At 43.9% G+C, this 22800-nt stretch overlaps 1 protein-coding gene across 1 annotated transcript in view; it reads left to right on the top strand.

Annotated features, from left to right (window-relative positions):
• Sfxn5 (sideroflexin 5) overlaps positions 1–22800 on the top strand; it is a 98933-nt gene that overhangs the window by 18231 nt on the left and 57902 nt on the right. Inside the window, exons 4-6 of the mRNA XM_013035764.1 lie at positions 12492–12518; positions 13050–13104; positions 15130–15155. Of these exons, the coding sequence (XP_012891218.1) occupies positions 12492–12518; positions 13050–13104; positions 15130–15155 (108 nt within the window). The remainder of the gene's footprint in view (positions 1–12491; positions 12519–13049; positions 13105–15129; positions 15156–22800) is intronic.

Genomic DNA, 22800 nt, shown 5'->3' with positions numbered 1-22800 from the left:
TTTTTCTTTTTGCTTATGTGGTGCTGAGGAATCGAACCCAGGGCCTCATGCATGCAAGGCAAGCACTCTACCACTGAGCCACCTTCCCAGCCTCCAAGTGTTAGCACTTTATACCAATTATCTCAGTTAAGCTAATAGAAATCTATTTGGTGGGTACTTCTACCAACCCCATTTTATAGGCAAGAAAACTGCGACTCAGGAATCACATAGCCAGTATGTGGTGAGACAAGGATCTGAGACAGCCTATTGGATCCAGGGCAAGGGACATACCCTGTAAGTCACAGACAAAAGCTGAGATATAGAATGCAGTGGGGGACATGTGGAAAGGGAGGGATAGAGACAGAGAAACAGAGATAAAGAGGTGGAATGATGAGCCGAGAGGAAGTAGACAAGTTGGAAGGTTACCAGGTAGATTGTGAAAGTCTTTCGAAGCCCCGTAGAGACACTGTTGCTGTGTCCTGTGGGGCAAGAGGGAACTATTGAGCGCTCTTGAGCAAAGGAGTAGTGTGGAGGTGGGGCCTGGTGGCAGTGCTGGGATGGGCTAGAAGAGGAAGCACAATTATAGAAACCAGCCTGGAAGTTACTGGAATAGCTTCCAGGAGTGGCAAGCATGTTTATGGGCACAATGTAGACTCGTGAGTGGGGTTCTTCCATCATTCCACATTCTGTAGAAGTGATGATGGATAAACAGCCAGCCTTTGCCAGCTACCCATTTCTGTACCAGAGTAACACAGTAGCAGCTCAGAGCCCCCGTGTAGGACGGATTTTTGTCCACAGCCACCAAGAAGAAGGGGTGACTGCGATGGAAGAGATTTGACAAGTCTTCTCCCACTGGCAGAAAAAAAAAAACTGGGGTCAGCTGAGTTTGGAAGTGGCAGAGCAAGTACAAGAGGCTTAAAAGTACTTGTACCCCAAATCTTCTGTGGGAGTCAGATTATTAGAAATGCCAGAGGGAAGGCTAGCCACTGGTCTTACCCAACCTCCTGGCTTCAGGCTTTGGGATCCTTTGGGCCAGCGCCAGCTTGGTATTTCCAATTAACACAGAGAGGTGTTAGCCTACTAGCCGAGGCATGCGTATGCAGTTTCAGGCATTGTGCTGGGTGCTCTAGACACATCTCTGGGCTGGGTCATGGTGGAGGCTTCCATTCTACCTGGATTTCTTTGTCCATTCCCAGTACAGTAGTCACAGTGACCTGTGAACACATATCATGCTGTTTGCCCTCTGCTCTAGGGTACCCCACCCTTGGCACCACTGGCATTTAGAGCTGAGTACTTCTTTGCTGTGCACTGCAGCTTGCATCTTTGTCTTCTACCCACTAGATGCCAATAACAAGCCCTCCCCAGACATGACAACTGGAAGTGTCTCTCTTGCCCAAAGTCCCCTTGGTAGAATGGGGAAGGACCCATTAAACCACACTGAGATTCTGGGTAGCAGAAACAATAGTTTCTGCTTTTCCACTCTGAGTAAAACCACAGTCCTCCACAGGCCTGTAAGTCCTCATTCTTCTCTGACCTGGTCTCCTACTCCTTTTTCTTATTCAGTCTGCTCTGGCCACACCGCCTCCCAGCTGTCTCTCAAACGTGTCAGGCAGGCTTACTTTTGCCTCATGGCCTTTGCCATGAACAATCTCCCACCGGATATCGTCAGGCCTCGCTACTTCCTTCAGTTCACCTGAGACTCACCCTAACCATCCAGGTGCTATAATTTCTGTCCATGCTACCTCCACATACTCCTTGTTCTTTTACCCTGGCCTACTTTTCCATGTTTGCTGAAGTGTTTATCCTTCTAACATATCAGAGAATTTACTTTTTATTATTTTCATTGCTTACTTAGACCATATGCTCCACAAAAGCTTTTTGTCTCGTTTTTTTTTTCTTTTTCCCACTGATGTTTCTTTATTGCCTAAAACAGTGCTTAACACATAGTGGATACTTAAGCAGTATTTGTTCACTAAATAATGAACTATTTTCACAATATTTATATCCTCATATTACAAATGAGGAGGTGAAGGCTCAGAAAGATTAAGTAAGTTGCCCCAAGTCATAAGGCCACCAAGTGGGAGATTTGGAACTCAAAACTGGGTGCAGCTCTCACTAGAGAGGAGCTTCATGGATACTATCACAACTGCTACTGTATGCCATGCAGAGGCAGGTGACAATCCCCACCCCCTTTCTGATGGCTATAGAATTGGAGGGTGCCCTCACCCCATACAAACTGGTATAGGTACATATTACCTTGGCATCACCATGACAATAAAATTAATGTTAAGATATAATGCGATAAGCCCAACTGATAAATTAGGAAGTTTTTTGTTTGTTTGATGGAGGCATCCTTTTCCTTACAGAAGGATCCCCTTCAGGCTCTGTTTAATTACCTTCTGGAGGTTGTTTTAAATAGGCTCTGTCTTTGCTGCCTTAGGAGATTTGGAGAAGCAGCTTGGAAGGAGGAAGAGGGGAAGAAGTGGAGGGAGCCAAACTGGGGGGAGGGGGGCAGGGCCTGGGCAGTTGCTCTCCCTCTGGGTCCTGGGGTGGGTCCTGTCCCCTAGAAACCTGTGGGATCCAGTCCTCCCCCGGCTCCATACTGAGGTTCAGGCAGGTTCAGAGGGCAGCTCAATGGAGACACTGGCTGCTTTTGAAATCAGTGAACTCATGCATTATTCCAGTCATCGAACTGCCCTTTGTCCCCGTTCTCCAAGCTGGGAAATCGGGTAGAGTACACAGCCTTATAGCCCTACTGCTTTGTAGCTGGAGCCAGTTATTCCCGAGGGTCAGGCAGTACATTTTCACATTCAGCCAGGCAGGGAGGAAGCTGGTTGAGCCTAGACAAGTCAAGGCATAAGTAGGTTCTGTGGTTTGAAGTTGAGATGTTTCCCTGAGCTTTTGAGATGATGTGGAGGCTCCCTGGCCTGTGACAGGCCTTGCTACTAGGTCCCAATTTTTCTCGCATGTGAAATTTTGCAGTTCCGGGATGGGTTTGCCTTTTCACCTGTTTGCAGGACTGACTGAAATTTCAAACTGTCCCTGCTGACACTTCTACATCCAGCATTTAACTTGTGGGTCTAGGAAGTATCCCACCCCCAGGGAATCAGACCTAACTCCTTAACCTGGTCTTCCTGTAAGCAGGGTCTGGCATGGTGGACTGTTAGACAGAAGGGGCCCTGGAGAGTCTTGCTTCCCACTTCCTTCCCTTTCTCCTTCTTCATTAATTTAAAAGCTATGCAAATCTAAGATGTGAGGGGACTTTCACAAGAAGACCAGGCTGTTTAGTAACTGAGTCAGGCACAAAGTTGTGACCCTGGCTGTTGTCACTGCAGTCTGGAGTCCAAACAAAATCAGGATGACAAAGAATTTTCATTGAAAATGGAGATGTTTTTAATCCTCCTCCACCCCTCACCATTCTACACACTCAGCTCTCTAAGGGCTAGCACACTGCCGGACACCAGAAGAAAAGACTCAGAAACCATCTTGGCTGTTATTTCTTTCTTCCCCAGAAAGCCTTTCAGATTCCTGAAAGCTGACAGATTCCTGTATCCTAGCGTAATATTATTAGAGTTATCCTAGCTGCTATAGCTGAAAGATCTCCAAATACAACAGAAGTTCCTTTCCCTCTTCTGTAACAGTACAAGCTCCAGGTGATCGAATGGCTTTATTCCACAGGATCATTTGCGGACCCAGGCTCTTTCCATCATGCTTCCATTCCCTAGCCACATCCTTGCTCTAGTTTTCAGAAGTGGACAGAAAGCATAGAGGAAAAGGCACTGGAATGGAAAAGACACATCTCACCTAGCCTCTGATGCTATTTGGGGCTCAGCCACATGGAAAAACCTAACTGCAATGAAGGCTGGGAAATGCTGGTAGGAGTTAGCCATGTGCCAGTTACCATTCCCTGGCTGTGGAAGAAGATGGCATAGATTTTGTTGCACAGTTAATGGTCTATGCCAGAAGAGTCATAGAAGGCTTAGATGTCGTGCACCCAATTTCTGTTTTTCTAATGGTAACATTTATTTAGTTAGTTAGTTCCCTAGTTTAGTTTTTTTTACTAGTTAGTTACTTAGTTAATTTGGAGTGCTGGGTCTCATGCATGCTAGGCAAGTGCTCTACCACTGAGCTACCCACCTAGCCATACCTATAATATTTACTTTTTGAGAAGGCAATATATGAACAAAATGTAGACTTCTAGAGGTATAGAAAGAACAGTGGATAGCAAACAAATCTTCCTTATACCACCCACAGTTGCTCACTTTCCCCCCATAAAGATAGCATTGTTTCTTTGTATTATGTCAGATACATTGGCATTATTGGCTAATTTTCTTTAAATACTTGTGACATAATAATGATAATGCCAGTGAAACTCACTGGCATTATTGAAGACATGTCAGCTTCTCTCTCTCTCTCTCTCTTTTTTCTCTCTCTGTCATACACACACAACACACAAACTCTGCTCACATGAGACACCTGGTAAAGTCAAATTCATAGATGTAGAAGGTATAACAGTGGTTGTCAGGCTCTAGGGACAGTGGGAATGGGGAGTATGTTCATGGTATGGAGTTTCTTTAGGGGAAGATGAAAGGTCTCAAGATGGATGATGGGGATGGTTGTATGGCAGTGTTCTCATTGACACCAAGCTATACATCTAACCATGGTTGGTAAACTTCATAGCTATAGATATAGGTAGATAGTAGATATCTATCTATCCATCCAATCTATCTTACCACAGTCAAAAAAGATGGGAAATAGTCAAAAGTCTACCCATAGAGGCTGTTTATGTTTGTTATATACTTATTTATTTTTCAGTGCTAGAGATGGAACCCAGTACTTCATGCATGCTGGGCAAGTACTCCACTGCTGAGTAACATCCTTAGCCCAAGACAACTTTCTTTTTTTATTTTATTTTTATTTTTTGTGAACATACTGTACAAAGGGGTTACAATTACATGGGCAAGATAATGAGTACATTTCTTATCAAGCATTGCAGCCTCCTCCTTTGTTTACCCTTCCCATCCCTTCCCAGACTCCCACAGCCCCCCCCCCTCCCCGCACCAAAGTTGTAAAGTTCATTTTTGACATGACAACTTGTACTTCTCATTGTTGTAACGGGTCCACCTGTATCCTTAAATGATTTGTTTTTCCCCATCTCCTCCACAAATTATACCGACATCAAATATAGTGAAAGCAGGGGTTATACTGTGGGGGAGGGACATACAAAGCAACAAAGAAGTAATCTTAAAAATGCGTTATAAACAAATGCATGAAAGAAAAAAACATTTAAATACATATCTAAGGGTTCATTTTCCTAACATCACATTATCTGACCTTTTCTGCTTGACTCATACATATACTAGATATTGCAAATAAGGGAAACCATGGGACCTATGTTTCTTTGGGCCTGGCTTACTTCACTTAATATAATTTTTTCCAAGCCTTTCCATTTCCTAACAAATGGGGCAATGATCAAGAACTCTAATAACAACAGATGCTGGAGGGGATGTGGACAGAAGGGAACCTTACTTCATTGTTGGTGGGAGTGTAAACTTGTTCAACCACTTTGGAAAGCAGTATGGAGGTTCCTCAAAAAACTTCATATAGAGCTCCCCTATGACCCAGCAATCCCACTTTTGGGTATTTACCCAAATGTTTACAAACAAGACCACACTAAAGCTACCAGCACAACTATGTTTATTGCAGCATTATTTATTATAGTTAGGTTTTGGACCCACCCAGATGCCCCTCAGTAGATGAATGGATCAAGAAAATGTGGTATATATACACAATGGAATTCTATGCCTCCATCAGAAAGACAACTTTCATTAAGGACAGACTTCTCCATATACACTGATATGGAGAGATATTAAACATACCTGAGGACAGAGCCTGAAGACAGAGAGAGCATTGTGCAGGGGCGGGTAATAGCATTTAGAAATAGGTACATATGGTGGATAACAGTGGGCACATGCAGCCACACTTCTTAGGTTCAAATCTCTGCACTATTTTGGGACATTAAGAAAGTCATTGAGCATTCCTGTGCCTCACTTTCCACAACTGTAAAATGGGAGAGTAGTTCTCTTAGGGTTGTCCAGAAGATTAAATAGGAGGTGTAGGCCAGGTGCGGGTGGCTTATGCCTGTAATCCTAACTACTCAGGAGGTTGAGATCTGAGGATTGCAGTTTGAAGCCAACTCTTATCTCTAATTAACCACCAAAAAAAATCCAGAATTAGAACTACATCTCAAGTGGTAGAGTACCAGCTTTGATCAAAAAATGCTTAGGCCCTGAGTGCTAGCCCCTGGATAACATATCACACACAAATTATAGTTGTTGTTGTTTGTAAAGAGGTATAGAGCCCTTAGAAGAACATCTGGCTCGGAAAACTAAATGGGAATGAATAAGTGAGGATGAATAGGTAAATGGATGAGTCAGAGGTCACAGCTGATATTCTGTCCCTATATCTAGGAGTTCAGGCACTGCTCTAAGTGTTGCTTTTCTCATCTGTCTATGGAAACAGGTTTCCAAGCATAACCGTCAACAGTCAGTTCATGGGACAGAAAATACTTGGCACAAATAAGAAAGCATGGAACTGATATGAAAGGCTTACCTGTCTGGGATCTTGGTAGTGTCCTATGGGGGCTGGGGACCTGTCTCTCAGTGCCCTTCCTGTGGCCTTCCCTTCTGTATATCTACTTTTGATGCTAAGCTAGCAGTTACCCCCAGATGTAGATAGAGGAGGTTGTTTTTGCCTCTGAGGTTCACAGTGCAGCGCTGGCTTCTCAGTGAGGTGCAATTTAGCTGGTCATGGGTGAGAGGGGAGAAGACACTGGCTAGGAGCATCTACTGCCTGGCTGCATGAGATTCTAGGCTACTACAACCTCAGAACAAGGCTAGGTACTCACTCTTTTTGAGCCTCAGGCCAGGTAGCCACCCTAGCTGATCTTAGACATTGATTCACCCCAGAGGATCCCCTGAAAACAAGAAGGAACAATCTAGAGGCCAGTAAGCCTAGGGCCATGCTTTTATCTTGCTACTAGCCCCTTTGGCTCTGGCTGAGCTGCTAGTCTCTGAGATGAGTTATTCACTCACAGACATGCTGGGAGAATAAGGCAAGTGAAGAAGTCATTTTGGAAGATGAGCATATCTTTTTAAAAATATGCTTAGTTGAATTGGTTCCCCTCTATATTAGGCAACCATACGAGTGAGCGCTGTGAGCTCAAACATTTTATATAGGCATACCTCATTTAACCCTCTGTAGCAGTCAGATTAAGTCAGGATCTGTAACAAACAAGCCCCAGATTTCAGGGACATACATAATAAGACCTGTTCCTCAGTCATGTCTGGGGTCTGGTCATGTGCTATCATTCAAGAACCAGCTTCCTTTCACTTCAAGGCTCTACCATATTCTAGGGGCTTCCTGCCATCTACTGGCTTCTCAATGGAAGGCTTTGAGACCAGAAAAGTGGTGATCTGTCATTATCCCCACCCATAGTCTGCCTGCCAGCACCCCAAGTCCAAGGAGCTCACAGGCTGCAGAAGTCTGGGAAGTATGTATATAGTTGTGCGCTGTTAGGGAAAGCAAACTGCTGAGACACCAAGCTACAAACACCCAAGGGGAATGTATGTCTTATTCTCTTAAGGTATCATAGTGTTTCTAGCAGTTTTTTCAGTTCCTGTTTCTATTTTTGTTTTTATTTATTTTTTTTTTGAGATAGGGTCTTATAGGATATCTCAGGCTGGCCCCGAGCTTGTAATCTCCTGCCTTGGACTCCCAAATACTAAGACTACAGGTATGTACCACCATTCCTAGCTATCCAGGATTCTTTTGTATTTAGGTCCCCCAAATATCAACTTATTTATAGGCTGAGATATTACATCATTTTCAGGGTCCAAAGGCAAAGGGAAAAATGCAGGACCCTTCTCTGAAGAGTAAAAAACCTTTTTCCTGTCTGTGGGAACTCTCCTCTTTTCCTCCCCACCTCCATACCATCCTCCTCCTTCTACTCTTTCTTATCCATATATATGTGCCTGGCAAGGTGATTCTTGTTTTTTGGGACAAGGGGTTGAGCTCAGGACTTATGCTTGCAAACAAGTGCTCTCCCAAGGAGTCATGCTCTTGATTCTTTTGCGTTTCATTTAGTTTAGTTTTGTTTTTCAGACAGGGTCTCTCATACTTCTTTCCCAGGCTGCCTTTGAACCACCATCCTCCTATTTTCACCTCCTGAGCAGCTGGGATTACAGGCATAAAATAAATGCTTGGCACCAGGTGTTTTTTTTTTAAATTGCTATCTACTATCATAATATACTTGACCATGGAGACATTTATAGGTTAAGTGCAGACCCTTACAGGTACCCAGAGTTCTGCCTGCCCCTCAGTGTATGGAACTTCCTTGTCCTGTCCCATTTTTGCTGCTGACTTTGTCAACCATGCTGGAGCAAGGGTTTCTCTCCCTTTCCTCCAAACCCTCAGTCAAAGCACGGCAAAGAAGCACACCAGCTGAAACTTGCGTCGAGGAGGAAAGGACATGGAAGCAGGTGAAAGATGGCACAATTTTTTGTGTGTGCTCAGGCCTGAACTCAGGGTCTGGCCACCATCTCTGAGCTTTTGTGCTCAAGGCTAGTGCTCTACCACTTGAGCTACAGCTTTACTTCTGGCTTTTTGGTGGTTAACTGAAGAGTCTTATAGACTTTCCTTCCCAGGCTGGTATTGAACTTTAGTCCTCAATCTCAGCCTCCTAAGTAGGCAGGATTACAGGCGTGAGTCACCAGCATTGACTGTGAAAGTTTTAGTGGGTAGACAGCTGATTAAGGGACAGTTGGCAGTGCCACGCAGGGTAGTAATGTGCTCCTGCACCTGCAGATGGGACTCAATGGGAAGGACTAGGGAACCACCCAGCCACTAAGAAGGGGCTGGGCGGTGGGACCAGAGAGCAGGAAGACTTAACAACCCTGCTCAGGAGATGGAGCTTCTACAGAGGAGGAATAAAAGCAGTCCACTGAGGCTCACAGGCACAGGGGATGAGTCCTACACATAGTTCTCATGGGACTCCCCAAGATGTAGCAGAGAGGAGGATGCAGACCTCTTCTCTGGGGAAACGGAAAGGTTCCCAGACAGCAACAAGGCTGGGCCCTCACCCTGTTCTGAAGATCTGGTATTCTGATTGCTGCCACTGTTTGTTTTGTGGTGCTGGGACTGAAACCCTGGGCCTCACACATGCTAGACAAGCACTCTGTCACTGAGCTGTATCCCATGTGATTGCTCTCTTGACTTTGAACTTGTGTGAGTGAAGACTGGTGGACAGCAGAGTATATGCTGGAGGTCTGCAGCCTCAGGTCACACATAGTCCTGCGTCCCATTACCTCCTGCCACTTCACTGGCCACCCACTTCTCAGCACCTCCCTAATGACCAGTGCTACCTTTTATTCTCAGCAGAGGGCTCAGTGCAGCAAAAATGGGGCAGGACAAGGAAGTTCCATACATTTACGTTAGAAAATATTATTCCTGCTGGGAAGGTGGCTCAGTGGTAGAGTGCTTGCCTTGCATGCATGAGGCCCTGGGTTCGAGTCTTCAGCACCACATAAGCAGAAAAAGCCAGAAATGGCGCTATGGCTCAAGTGGTAGAGTGCTAGCCTTGAGCTGAAGAGCTGAGGGACAGTGCTTAGGCCCAGAGTTCAGGCCCCATGACTGACAAAAAAAAAAGACACAGAAGATGCTATTCCTTCACCAAACACTTATCACATACCTACTGTGTGCCAAGTATTACAGGAGAGGCTACTGAAGTTCCTGCCTTCCTGGGGTGGGACTGAATCCAGAAGCGAGAGGATCCAGGTATGGAAGGCCGTGATGGAACAGAGGGTGGGGGTCTGGAGTCTGTGCTGGGACTGGGGTGACATGGGATAGAGCCTGGCTGGGCTTCAGAGAGACCTTTCCTATGCAGAGGAAAGGACTGGTCTTTCCTCACTCTCCCTCTTTGCTGTAATGGTCTCACCTTTGTGCTCATAATGCTTCTGCACTTCATTTTTCTATTCTTGTCCCTCTTGCCCTATTATTATTCCTCTTCTTCTTCTTCTTCTTGGTGGTTACTAGAGTTTGAACTCAGGGCTTCACATTATCTAGGTAGACACTACCATTTTAGCCATTAGCCCCTTTTTGTATAAGTTAGTTTCAAGATAAGATCTTGATACCAAGGCTAGCCTGGACTGCAGTCTTCCTATTTGTGTTTCTCTTTATCACTGGATGACAACTGTGTGTCACTACCCAGCCATTGTGTTTGGGATGCCAGGTGTGCACCACTGATCCCAGCCATGGGTTGAGATGGTCTCTCTTAAATTTTATACTAGTTCTGGCCTTGAACCATGACCCTCTCATCTCCACCTGCCAAGTAGCAAGGGTTATATTTGAACCCTTGTACCTGGCTTCATTCTCTATGATTATTGTTGTTGTTGTTTTTGCATCTACTGCTTCTATTATTGTCATTAATTTAATACTGCTTCTTATCTTCCTGGTTCTGGAGTAGTGGAAAATCAAGTTTGTTTGAAATATAGCTTAAAAAAGCATTAATTGGACTGTGAGTTAAGGTTTGAGAAATTCAGCTGTGAGCAAAATGTATCAACTGTATCAATTTTATAACTTCTATTTTTACTACCCAGTCATCTTCTTAACTGCTACAGCTTAATTTATATTCCAGATGACCAAGGTTGCCATATAAATGAAGCATAACAACGATACTGCTATAAAACTTGCCACATCAGCTGCTGGTAGCCTCTTCCTTCCAGCCCTATACTGGTCTTGCCCCATTAAAAATGCAGTGGTCTTTTTTTGATTTGCTCACAAGGTTGATTTTTATTTATCATGTTTTCCTTTATTCAAAAAAGCCTATGTTGCCAGGTGCTGGTGCTGCATACCTGCAATCCTAGCTACTTAGAAGGCTGAGATCTGAGGATCAGAGTTTGAAGCTAGCCTAGGCAGAAAAGTCAAGATTCCTTCTCCAAAATAACCAGAAAAAAAGCTAGGCTGGAGGTGTGGCTCAAATGGCAGAGCACCTACATCACAAGAGCACAGCTTTGAATTCAAATTCCAGTACCACAAAAAAAACCACACACAAAACAAGATCTATCTCATTTTAGGAATATTAAAATGTAAGAACACAGGCCTCCATCACTTGAGGCATATCTCTAGCCTGGCCTGCTTGGTCTGGTTTTGAACCCTGGTCCTCTAGGTCTTAGCCTCTTGAGTAGCTAAGATGACAGGAATGAGTTGCTGGTGCCAGACTACTTTGGTTATTTTATTCAATTCTTTATTTATTTGGTGCTGTACTGGGGCTTGAACTTAGGCCCTGCATACTTACTTGGCTTTTTCTACTTACAGCTGGCACTCTACCATTTGAACATCACCTCTTCTTATTGCTTAGTTGGAGATAAGATTCTTAGAGACTTGTCTATCTAGACTGGTTTCAAACTGTAGCTCTCAGACCTCAGTCTCCTGAGTTGCTAGGATAATAAGCATGACTCTCCAGTGCTCAGATACAATGCTTATTTGGATTTCAATTTTAAATTGGATTTTAATTTTCCTGATGTAGCATGGGTGACAGGAAACCACCACCACACTCAGCACCACCACTCTTAGCGTTTTCTGTTGAGATGAGGGTCTGGCAAACTTTTTGCTGGGCTAGAACTTGATCCTCTCAGCCCCCATATTCTGAGTAGCTAGGATTACCGGCATGATATCCAGTGGGATGGAGCTTGTAATTGATGGGAGGTTTGACATTAGGTCCAAGTTTTCTTTCTTATATGGCGCACAGCAATATGTCTTAAGATCATGATGTCTTAAATTCAGTGAAATGTAATATTTTGAAATTGTTATATAGCCTCCCTCCTGCTTTTCCCCCCAACCCAGCTCTGCTGGAGTGATGACCTCATCACCTGTTTGAAAGCAACCTTTTCTCCCCACAACTCCTACAATAGCAGCAATGAGAATAATAATATCAATAAAAGTAAGCCCTTACAAAGCACATACTTATGCTGTCACAGCTCTGAGCTCTGGGCAGAGGTAGCATGGATGCTACCTCTAGTTCTCAGATAAGGAGACTGTGGTACAGAGGTAGCAGTGGCAAAAATCAGGAATCCAGACAGTCAGTCTGTGAGAAGACTTACGCCAGAGACAACTAAAGGGAGACAACTAAAGGGTCTTCATTTTAATTAGGAGATCTTACCTGGCTCTACCTTAGACTCAAGTGGGAGCTTTAAGAAAACATGGAAAGAAATCTGCAAGCCACTCTAGCATGCAGACCAAGTACAGAGCCCCAAGTCATGTGCTGTTTGGGGTCTAGTACCACTTATCCCCTGATGTCACATCTTCTGTGTGGCTACCAGATTTGGGGGGGGGGGTTCAAGGACAGCATGAACCTCTTAAGTTTTTATGTTGGCTTCCTAGGTTAGAAACCATGGCTCTGAGAATTTCAACTAACTGATGCTCTCCATTTTTATTTCTTGCTTTCTCTCTCATAGCTCTGGAGTGCACAGAAAATCAAGCAGGTAATTCCATTCTGGATTCCTTTTCTTTCTTTTTCCATAGTTCTCTCCTGGGTCACTTGGATCTAGTAGAAGCCTGTCCCGCAGCTTTAGGTGCCCAGCTTCTCCTTTCCCAATTGCCCCTGGCTGCCTCACTCCTTCCTTCCACTCCAGCACCAGAGGGCCTGAGCTTAGCCTGGAGCTTAGACCAGGCTGGCTGTCGCCCTCACTCTTTGTCTAGGAAAGGATTGGGCTGCACTGAGTCCTGATGAGAGTGGTTGTAGTCCTGACCCTAGGGGCCTTTGACCCCGTGCATGCAACTTTGAGGATAAGACACTACACACAACCTGTATTTGAGTTTTCTCTTGTCCTGAATTATTTATAGAAGGGTCTGACCAGCCCAAAGACACCATACCAACACTGGGGAAGCTGTCCTTTCCCTGTTTCCTGTCCTAACACCTCTCCTTGTCCCCTCCTCTTCCCTTTTCTCCTTTTCTCCTCCTCCCTCCACTCCCCCCCCACCACCACTTGTGCTCTGTTCTGGCCTCTTGCCAGGCTATTCTACATCCGGACACCAATGAGAAGATCTTCATGCCTTTTAGAATGTCAGGTAAGATCCTTGGGACACCCCCTCCCCCGCCCACACACTTTTCTTTTTTTGGTACTAGTACTGGGGCTTGAACTCAAGCCCTCCTGCTCTTGCTTGGCTTTCTTTTTTTTTTTTAATATTTATTTGATGCTCTGCCACTTGAGCCATGCCTCCAGTCTGGATCTTTGCTAGTTAATTGGAGATGGGTCCTTAGACTTTTCTGCCAGGGCTGGCTTTGAACCATGCTCCTTCATGTCTCGGCCTCCTGTGTAGGAGTGAGACACTGGCACTCTGCTCCTCAGACTCTTCTTGCTCTGTCCAGTCTGTGGTGTTGACTCACAGCTCCAGGAACGTACACACACACACACAGCATTCCGAGGAGGAACAGTTTGTCACTCATGGGCCACGCTCACACCTGCATGTTCACCTTGGTTCAACTATGCAAGACACTGGCTAGGCTCAAGATCCCTAAAGCATTCATTCATTTGCCTTTTCTGTGGTTGGGGTGGAGTCCATGGGGTGGCCTCCATGGCCAATCTGGTCCTTGGCATCTACATGCCCCTTTCTTCTGAGACATGTACAATGTGTACTGTCCTTCCAAGGCCTGCTCCTTGCTCCCTTTTCTAGACTGTCAGTCTACAGATTAGCAATCCATCTTCTAATCCTGCTGTTAACTCTTGTTTGGGATGGATGGGCTCAGTTTACATTCCTACAACTTAAGGAAAAGGTGAGATTCCTGTCCTGTAGAAACCATGTCCAGAGGCGGCTATGAGATCCCTGTTTCCCCCCACCCCCCCGAGAACTAGAGGAACAGTTCTGTAAATCTAGGACTTAAGCTGTCTAGGGTGACATTGTTGTTCTGCTCTTGGTTCTGAGAATTCCAGGCCCTGACCAGAGTCACACTGTAGAGGATCACACTCACTCCGTGCAAGTGCAATGGGACATCTCATCCTGAGTTTATGACGGTGGCGTCCTGGAGAGCTGCTACCTTCTGCCTTAGGAAGGCTTACACAGCTAGAGAAAGGAGGCGCCATCAGATGAGCTAGTCAGGGTCCCTGCCCCCCAGAAAGCCTGACTTCTTGGAGTAGTTAGGTTAAACAGTCAGGGGATGGAAAGTCACATACTACCCTGCAAACTGGGGTTATTTGTGCTGGGTAGCCTCTGATTCCAAGGTGGCCAAGCCTCTGAGCATCCTGGGGCTGTGGCTGTCATTGATCTAAGTTCCCATTCTGGTCCTAGCAGACTCTCACTTCAGTCTAGCTTCCTTTGTAATTCTGAACCTTCCTGAGTCATACATTCTCTGAGGCCATAACCAAACTTGGAATCACTCCCCAGAGGGAGACAATAGGAGAGTGCTTAGGACGTGAACTGTGGCTTTAGATGCAACTCAGATGAGCATGCTCTCAGCTGCTGGAGTCAGTGACTACCACAAGTCAGATGCTGGGGACAGCAGTGGGGAAGCCTTGCCTGAGGGCCACAGCAGTGAGGAAAGAGGGCCTGGGCCCAGCTGTGCTTCACCTTGGCTGTCTGTTGCTCTACTGAGGCTATCCAGTCAGGACTTGAAAGACTGGCACTTAGGTGTGCATCTCAGGTAGGTAAGGAATTCTGCCCTTAAGAGGTGGTCATGATGTCAGAGAAGCAAAGAAAGGTTAAAGACAGAAGGATGACACTCCAGATGGCCAGGAAGATGACTGTGGTGAACGGGCCAAGGAGCATTATGCCCCTCAGTGGTCACAGGACCACTGGTAGTCATGGGCAGCAGGCAGTCCTGTCTGCAGGGACCCATCTGGGAGGGGAGGGAAAGCTGCCTGGCTGAAGAGGGACAGAGAGTAGGAGGCTGAGGATGCTGGGAAACCCTCTGTGGTGGGGGGTGTGGGGAAGCCGAACTAGGAAAAGGTCTGAGGGGCTGGAGGTCGGTACCTCCTGTTAAACTATCCTGAGCCCTTACCAGGGCCAAGGACCAGACCAAGCCCAGAGACTCCTGGATATCTCAGCTGAGAGTCAGATGGATTATAAGACCTGATTCTTTTCTCTCCCCATTCACAGGTTACATTCCTTTTGGGACACCAATTGTAAGTATTACCTCCAAAAAAAAAAAGTGGGACTTTTATTCTCAGACTTCTTTGGGGGATGGGGTGGGAGGTATTGGGGGCTTGAACTCAGCTTGCTAGGCTGGTGTGATATTTCTGAGCCAGGCCTCTAGCCGTCTAAAACAAAACTTTGAATGCATAACTTGACATCATTGTCTATAGATATTTGACTAAGACAATGACTCAGTCTCACTTCCTGGAAGGAATGGTTGAGGAAAATGCATGGATTTCTCTTTCCTTTCCTTGTGGCAACTAGAGTCAGGCTCCTTTAGATAAAGGTCTACTGATTTTCAGCAAGCCAAGTTGCTGAGTTAGGAAGTGCCTTTTGTCCCTACATGATTGTCAGGAAAAACAGGGAAGGTTTCCAAAGGAACTGCAGAAAGGAATACAAGGGCGTCTTCTGAAAATTGAAGTTTAAAATGAATTCAGAACGGATTTTGGGTGTTCTTTTTTGTTCAGTTTTGGAATCAGGTTTAGCCCTTGTTCGTTATTTTCTTTCCTGTGTTGAGTGCTCCACTTTATGAATATGGATAAATCTCAAAAACAGTGTTCAATGAAAAAAATAGTCACAGAGTAGTAATACTCTCTGATGTCATTTATATCATGTTTAAAAATGTGCAAAGTGATAGTATATATAGTATATGGGTATGTTTTCAATGTATCTGTAAAAGCATTTATGGGAGCAAAAAGCAACAGATTCATGGTACTGTTCATCCTGGGAAGACAGAAGGTGATGGAATCTAGCATTGTGTTTGTACCACTTCGTCTTTTAGAAAAGACAAAGTTTTCACAAAAATTTGAGGAAGTGGTAAGCCTTAACAACACATGAATGTTCATTATTTTATTCTCTAGACTTCTTTGTAGGCCAGGAATATTTTATTGTCCATATGTTTATTTTTAATTTTTAAAAATAGTTACTATTAAGCACTCAAGCTACACCTCTCCACAGCACTCCCCTTGATTACATTTTTGACTCTGTGGGTGTGCACACATTCACACGTGGACACACAGGCACATGCACACATGCTAAGATGGAACCCAAGGCCTTAAGTCTGTAGGCAAGCACTCTTCCACTAAGCTCTACTTCTAGTCCTTGGTGTTTTGAAACAGAGTCTTGCTATGTAGCTCAAGCTAACCCCAAACTCATGGTCCTCCAGCGTCCACCTCCCAAGTACTGAGATTACAGTATATACTACCAGCATTTAGCTTAAATTTTTAAAATTTGTACATATTTAGGAGGTATAATGTGATAATTTTTTGATACATGTAGACACTGTGTAATGATCAATTCAGGGTATTTAGCATCTCCATCTCCTTAAATGATGATCTTTTTTTTTTTTTGTTAGGAACCTCCAGGTTCCTCTTCTGTTTATTTATAAACTATATGATGAATTGTTTTCTACTGCAATCACCCTACTATGCTGTGGAACAACAGAACTAAGTCTTCCTAACTTTATACATACATTTTAATTATATAAAAATATATATGGAGAGAAGTATTATTTACATCCCCATACTTACACCATTTCCCTAAAACTATCACATAGTTCTGAAATATTCCAAGGAGGATTACAGATTTCTCACTGCAATTGTGTGTAATATCTTTGCATTTCTTATAGTTGTATATTCTTTGTGATGGTTTTATTGGCTTGATGTTTTCCTCGTTAACTTCTCTCTCATTCTCTTATACACTAAAAATATCTGTCTGAGTTGTGTTTACCTCATCACTGTTCCTATTCCTGCTTTGCTTTATCTATTTACCTCATATATCACCACCTAGATTTCATGTCAATCATTTAATTCCATGTCATTTTGTGAGATAAATCTCTCTCCCTCCCCCCCCCATGCTTCTCTCTCTCTTTCTTGTGCCAGCCCTGGGACTTGAATTCAGGGCCTGGGTGCTATCCTTGAGCTTTTTTTGCTCAAGGCTAGAGCTCTACCACTTAAGCCACAGCATTACTTCTGGGTTTTTCTGTGATTTAATTGGAGATAAGAGTCTCCCAAACTTTCCTACCTGGGCTGGCTTCCAACTGTGATCCTCAGATCTCACCCTCCTGAATAGCTAGGATTACAGGCATGAGCATCTGGTGCCTAGCTAGGTAAGTCTCTTTTGGGGACAACATTTAGTTGAGTTTTACTTTTTTACTCAGTTTGAATGATAAATGGAACCCAGATATATTTATCTGCCACTGGCTGCTGAGATCACTTATCTCAGCTATCAAGGGTTTTTTTTTCTGGCTTGTTTATTGAGCTTTGTTATTATCTCTATTGTCTTTTATTTATTTTTAATTCTTTCAGCTTCTAAAGTAGTTTGAAAGAGGAGTTTTGTAACTAATTCTCTGTAAATACTGTCCCTCCGTATTATTGTACAGTACAGAGAGGTTGCATTTTCTATACATACTTTACAAATATCAATACACTATCCTCAGCCCTATCCACACAAGAGACTATTAGTATGTCATCTTTACATTATTATTTTTATTTTCTTTGTGAACAAGTTCTCAGTAGCCCTGACTGGCCCCAAATTCTCTACTCTCCAGCTGTTACCTCCTGAGTGTTGGGTTAGCAGGCACGGGTTACCATGTGCAGAGGTCGCTCTAGTTTTTATTTACCATTGTACCTCAAGACACCTGCCTCATTTGTGAGAATAATCTGGAATCTTATCAGATTTATGAAGCTTGTATTAATAACTACATTAGATGTCAGCGTTATTTATTTAGGCTTTGTACATTCAGTGTTTGGCTAGGGGATTTGCTTAAATCACACTCAGTTTGTGAAAATACACTTTCTGTGTCCTTATAAATCTGGGAGTCTTCTTTTTCTCTTTCATACATGAACAATAGTTGGTCTGATCCTCTTTTCCTTTGTATATTAGCTTCCCCCTTCCCCTGAAATCATTTGGTTTTTTTTCCCCTCTTATCTTTGGAGTTCAAAAATATCTCTAGGATTAAAAAAATCTTCTTCGTATATTTTATAAAATTATACAAGAAATATATGAATATGTTCTTGGAGATTCAAAAATACCACCAGGAATTTTTTATAAAGAATATATTAAAAGTTATAGAAGTAATACATGCATATCTCTTAGCCCAGAATTCAAACATTACAAACAAAAGTGAAAGACCTTCTACTGACCCTCCACCCCTAGGCTTTGCTCAGAAGTAAGTTCTCTTAGAAGTTTGTGAGGGATTCTAGCTTTCTATTAAAAATATCACCTTCAGGCGATGGCTTACACCTGTAATCTTAGCTACCAAGGAGGCTAAGATCGGAGGATCGTGGTTCAAGACCAGCCTGGGCAGGAAAGTCCATGAGACTCTTATTGCCAATTAACCACAAGAAAACTGGAAGTGGTACTGTGGTTCAAGTGGTAGAGGACTGGCCTTGAGCTGAAGAGCTGAGGGACAGCACCCAGGCTCTGAGTTCAAGCCCCACAATAAAAAAAATCTATCTATCTATCTATCTATCTATCTATCTATCTATCTATCTATCTATCTATCTATCTATTTCACCTTCAATGGTTCTTCTAGACCCAGGCACCTGTTTCTGTAGTCCCAGCTTCTCTGGAGGCTGAGGCAGAACTATGAGTCTAGCCTGGGGAACACAACAAGATCTATCTCAGAAACAAAGCTAAACTAAAAAAGTGTGGCCAGTGCTGTCACTCACTAATAGAACATGTGTTTAGCATGCATACAGCCCCAGCATCCAGACTCTAGAGCCTTTCCCAGGACTAGCCTGGACTATGATCTTCCTACCATAACCTTCCACATTGGTGGGATCACAGGAATGATAGACTACACTTGGCTTATTGATTGAGATATGCTCTTGCTACTGTTTTGCTCCATTTGGCTTTGAATTGCTACCCTCTTAATCTGTACTTCCCAAGTTATCCAAGTAGCTGGGATTACAGGCATGTACCACCATGGCAGGTGCCTGTGTGCACACATGCACACACGCACGCACACACTTTTTTTCCCCCAGGCTTGAACTTAAGGCCTGAATGCTGTCTTTGAGCTTCTTTAGCTCAAGTCTAGAGCTCTACACACAGCCTCAGCTCCATTTCTGGCATTTTGGTAGTTTATTGGAGATAAGCACTTAGCTGCACATTTTTATTTTTAATAGTGCTGACTTTTTCCTTAAAAAACGATGTTTCAGGTAGGCATTGGTGGCTCATGCCTGTAATCCTAGCTGCTCAGGAGCCTGAGATCTGAGGATAGTGGTTCAAAGCCAGCCCAGGCAGGAAAGTCCACAAGACTCTTATCTCTATATACCACCCAAAACGCAGAAGTGGCGCTGTGGACCCAGGGGTGGAACTCTAGCCTTGAACTGAAGAGCTCAGGGACAGCGCCCAGGCCCAGAGTTCAAGCTCCACAACCACCACCACCAACAATAAAAAAGCAATGTTTCCCCACACCTTTGTGACACTGGTGTTTTTTGTTTTTTTAACAATACAATAGGGGCAGGGATAGCTTCTCATGGTTTCAATTTTTATTTCTTTGAACACCAAAAAGTTTGTGCTTTTTAAAATGTATTTGTTGCCATTTCTTCTATGACTTGCCATTCATATTTATTCACAAGGTTTATTTTTCTAATTTATTGTGGGAGATATTTATATATTTTGGATATTAATCCTAAGAAGTATGTATATTATAAATCTCCTGCTTGGCTGTTTTTCTTTTGTTCTCTGACATTTATGTTATAGAAAAGTTTAAAGGGTTGATGTTTTAAAACATACTGCTTGTGTGTGGGGGGGGCGCGCATGTGTGCATGTGCACTGGTTCTGGGGCTTGAACTCATGGCCTTGTGCTCTTGCTTTTTACTTTAGGCTGATGTTCTAACATTTGAACCACACCTCTGCTTTTTGCTGGTTAATTGGAGATAAGAGCCTCTTGGATTTGTCTTCCTGGGCTGGCTTTGTTGAACCCTCATCCCCAGATCTCAGCCTCCTGAATAGCTAGGATTACAGGCATGAACCATCGGTGCTTGGCTAGAAGAACACATTTCAGTGTTTGGGTTTTAAAAAATATATTCTCTTGTTATTATCTAATAGATTTTCTTTGCTCTTTGGAATTTAGTGTTTTCTTGGTAACATAGGATGTGCATATATCAATATGAATGGGATCGTCAGCCTTTAACAGAAACAAAATGACAGTGGCTTAAACAGAATAGTTTATTTCTCCCTTGTGTCAGAGAAGTTTGGAGGTAAGGGGAACTCCACAATGGCTTTAGGAACCCAATTTTCTATGCTTTTACCACCCATTCTCAGTGCCATTTTCTCTTATAAAAGTCATCTCATAGCCCATGGCAGCTGCTGGAATCCCAGCCATCATATTCACATCCCAGAGAGCATAAAGGAGAGTAGAAGGACGCATTTCTCAGCTGAGTCAGCTCTCTTTAAGGTGTCTTCTTAGAAGTCTCATACAACAGTGCTGCTTGTAATTCATGTAGAAACTAGCTGGTATATAATTGGCCCTAATTATGTAGAGATTTTATTAATAAGAAAGAGCAATAGTTCATAGATGGACAAACAAGAATCTGGCATAATAATATCTATTAATAAGATGTATTATTTAGCAGTATCATCTCTTTGCTAACCAGAGACCTAGGCATTTGATCTAGCAAGAGTAAATATAGAGTTCACTTCCCTTAACGGGGCAAGTGGGTTCTTGCAAAGGTAGTGGCTGCTACGAGGATGAAGCTGCTAGCTAGGTTAACAGATGTTAGCTTAGATGTTGTCATGCAGGTTCACCCTGTATATCAAGACAGTGCAAGATAGTGCATCATAACAGATCGCGGGCCCTGTGGTGTCTGGGGGTCTTGGTGCTGATCCACCTTTGCCCATCAGGGATGCAGTGCTGAAGCAGGTGCTGTGCTGACTTGTGTGAACTTGTCTGCACTGTCTGGAACACATGGGCCTCTGTGAGTCAATGAGTGTGGGATGGGCTCAGAGAGCCTGTATGACTCTGTGTTTGAGTTTGTGTGTGTGTGTGTGTGTATGCGCGTGCTGGGATTTGAACTCAGGTCCTCATGTTGTCACTTGTCTAGTGCTCTACTACTGAGCCACACCTCCACTGGCTCTTTCCTGGCTAGTTGGAGATCAAATTTAGAAGCTTTGTCTGCCCATGCTGGCTTTGAACCAAGAATCTCAGATCTCACTCTCCTGAATAACTAGGATTATAGGCATGAGCCACTGGGGCCTGGCCTCTGTGACTTTTTTCTAAATTTTATTTTTTATACATTTTATTTATTGTAAAAATACTGTACAGAGGGGTTATAGTTATATGAGCAAGGTAATGAGTACATTTCCTATCAAGCATTGTTACCTCCTCCTTTGTTTTCCCCCTACCATTCCTTCCCTCCCACCTCCACAACTACTCTCCCCCACCACCTAAATTGTAAAGTTCGTTTTTCAACATAGTATCTTGTGCATCTCATTGTTACAATGGGTAACCTGTATCCCTATTTAAGCATTTTGTTTTTTATTTGTAATAACTAGTATATGTCTGGGACAAGCAGAAAAGATCAAAAGGTATATACATATGACCAGATAAGATGATATTAAGTGAAATGAACCCCAAGATAGGGACACAAGTGTTTTTTTTTCTTTCTTGCTATTGTTTCTAACATATTTATAATGTACCATGTGATTTTTTTGTTTCTTTGTATGTTTCTCCCCCACAGTATAACCCCTGTTTTCACTGTATTTGATGTCGGTGCCCTGCATCTTGTATATACAGTTCTCTAATTTGGGGAGGAGAAGGGAAAAGACTTCTTGTTGTTGTTTTCTAATCCTAGGGCTTCAACTCTAGGACTGGGTTTCTTGTGTTCAAGGCTAGGGCTCTACTATTTGAGCCACAGCGCCATCTCCAGCTTTTTCTCAGTAGTTTATTGGAGATAAGAGTCTCGTGAACTTTTCTGCCTGGGGTGGCTTTGAATCTCGGTCCTCAGATCTCATCCTCTTGAGTAGCTAGGATTACAGATCCCGAGCTGCCCTGTGACTCTTGACTGAAACAAAGCAGATAACATGGCCTGGGACACTGCCCAGCAGACCTATGGAGCCGCTGGAGCCAAAATGATGATGCACACCTAGTTTCCTAGCCCCAAATATCTACGTCTCAAAATTCTGAATGGCTAGGCCAAGGACTAGTCCCCAGAGGAGCCATTGAACGTGGAGAGCCTGTGACCTTCCATCTTGACACATGAACATGGACAAGCAACATGGCTGCTCACTGGTCCCTGGTCCTGCTCTGACAGCACTAGGCCACCCTCTGACCTGGTGTGCAGGGAACATTGTGGCTGTACCTGTACTTCCAACTGAAGCCGGGCACCTCATGGCCCCTTTAACGCCTTGCTGTCGCTGGAGCTCCGAACCTTCAGCAATCACCTAGTCAGAAGTGGGAGTTGAAGTTCCCGTCCACACCTTAAGGAAGCCCTGGTCAGGCAGAGTGGATAAGAAATACATGCATGCGGAAGCCACTAAAAATGCTCACTGAAATAGAAATGAGGGTGCCAGCGAATGTGCTAGGAACTGGGCCCCTGAGTGATGAAGGGAAGGGGTGAGGAAGGCTGGCAGGTACCTCAGTGGAGAAGCTTCTGGAAGCAACATCCAAGCTGCTTTCAACCCCAGGCA

The sequence above is a fragment of the Dipodomys ordii genome, unplaced genomic scaffold (assembly GCF_000151885.1).
Source record: "Dipodomys ordii isolate 6190 unplaced genomic scaffold, Dord_2.0 Scaffold220, whole genome shotgun sequence".
NCBI classification, from domain to species: Eukaryota; Metazoa; Chordata; class Mammalia; order Rodentia; family Heteromyidae; genus Dipodomys; species Dipodomys ordii.
Note: the sequence above shows the minus strand (reverse complement) of the source record. Positions and strands in the feature narration are given on the sequence as shown.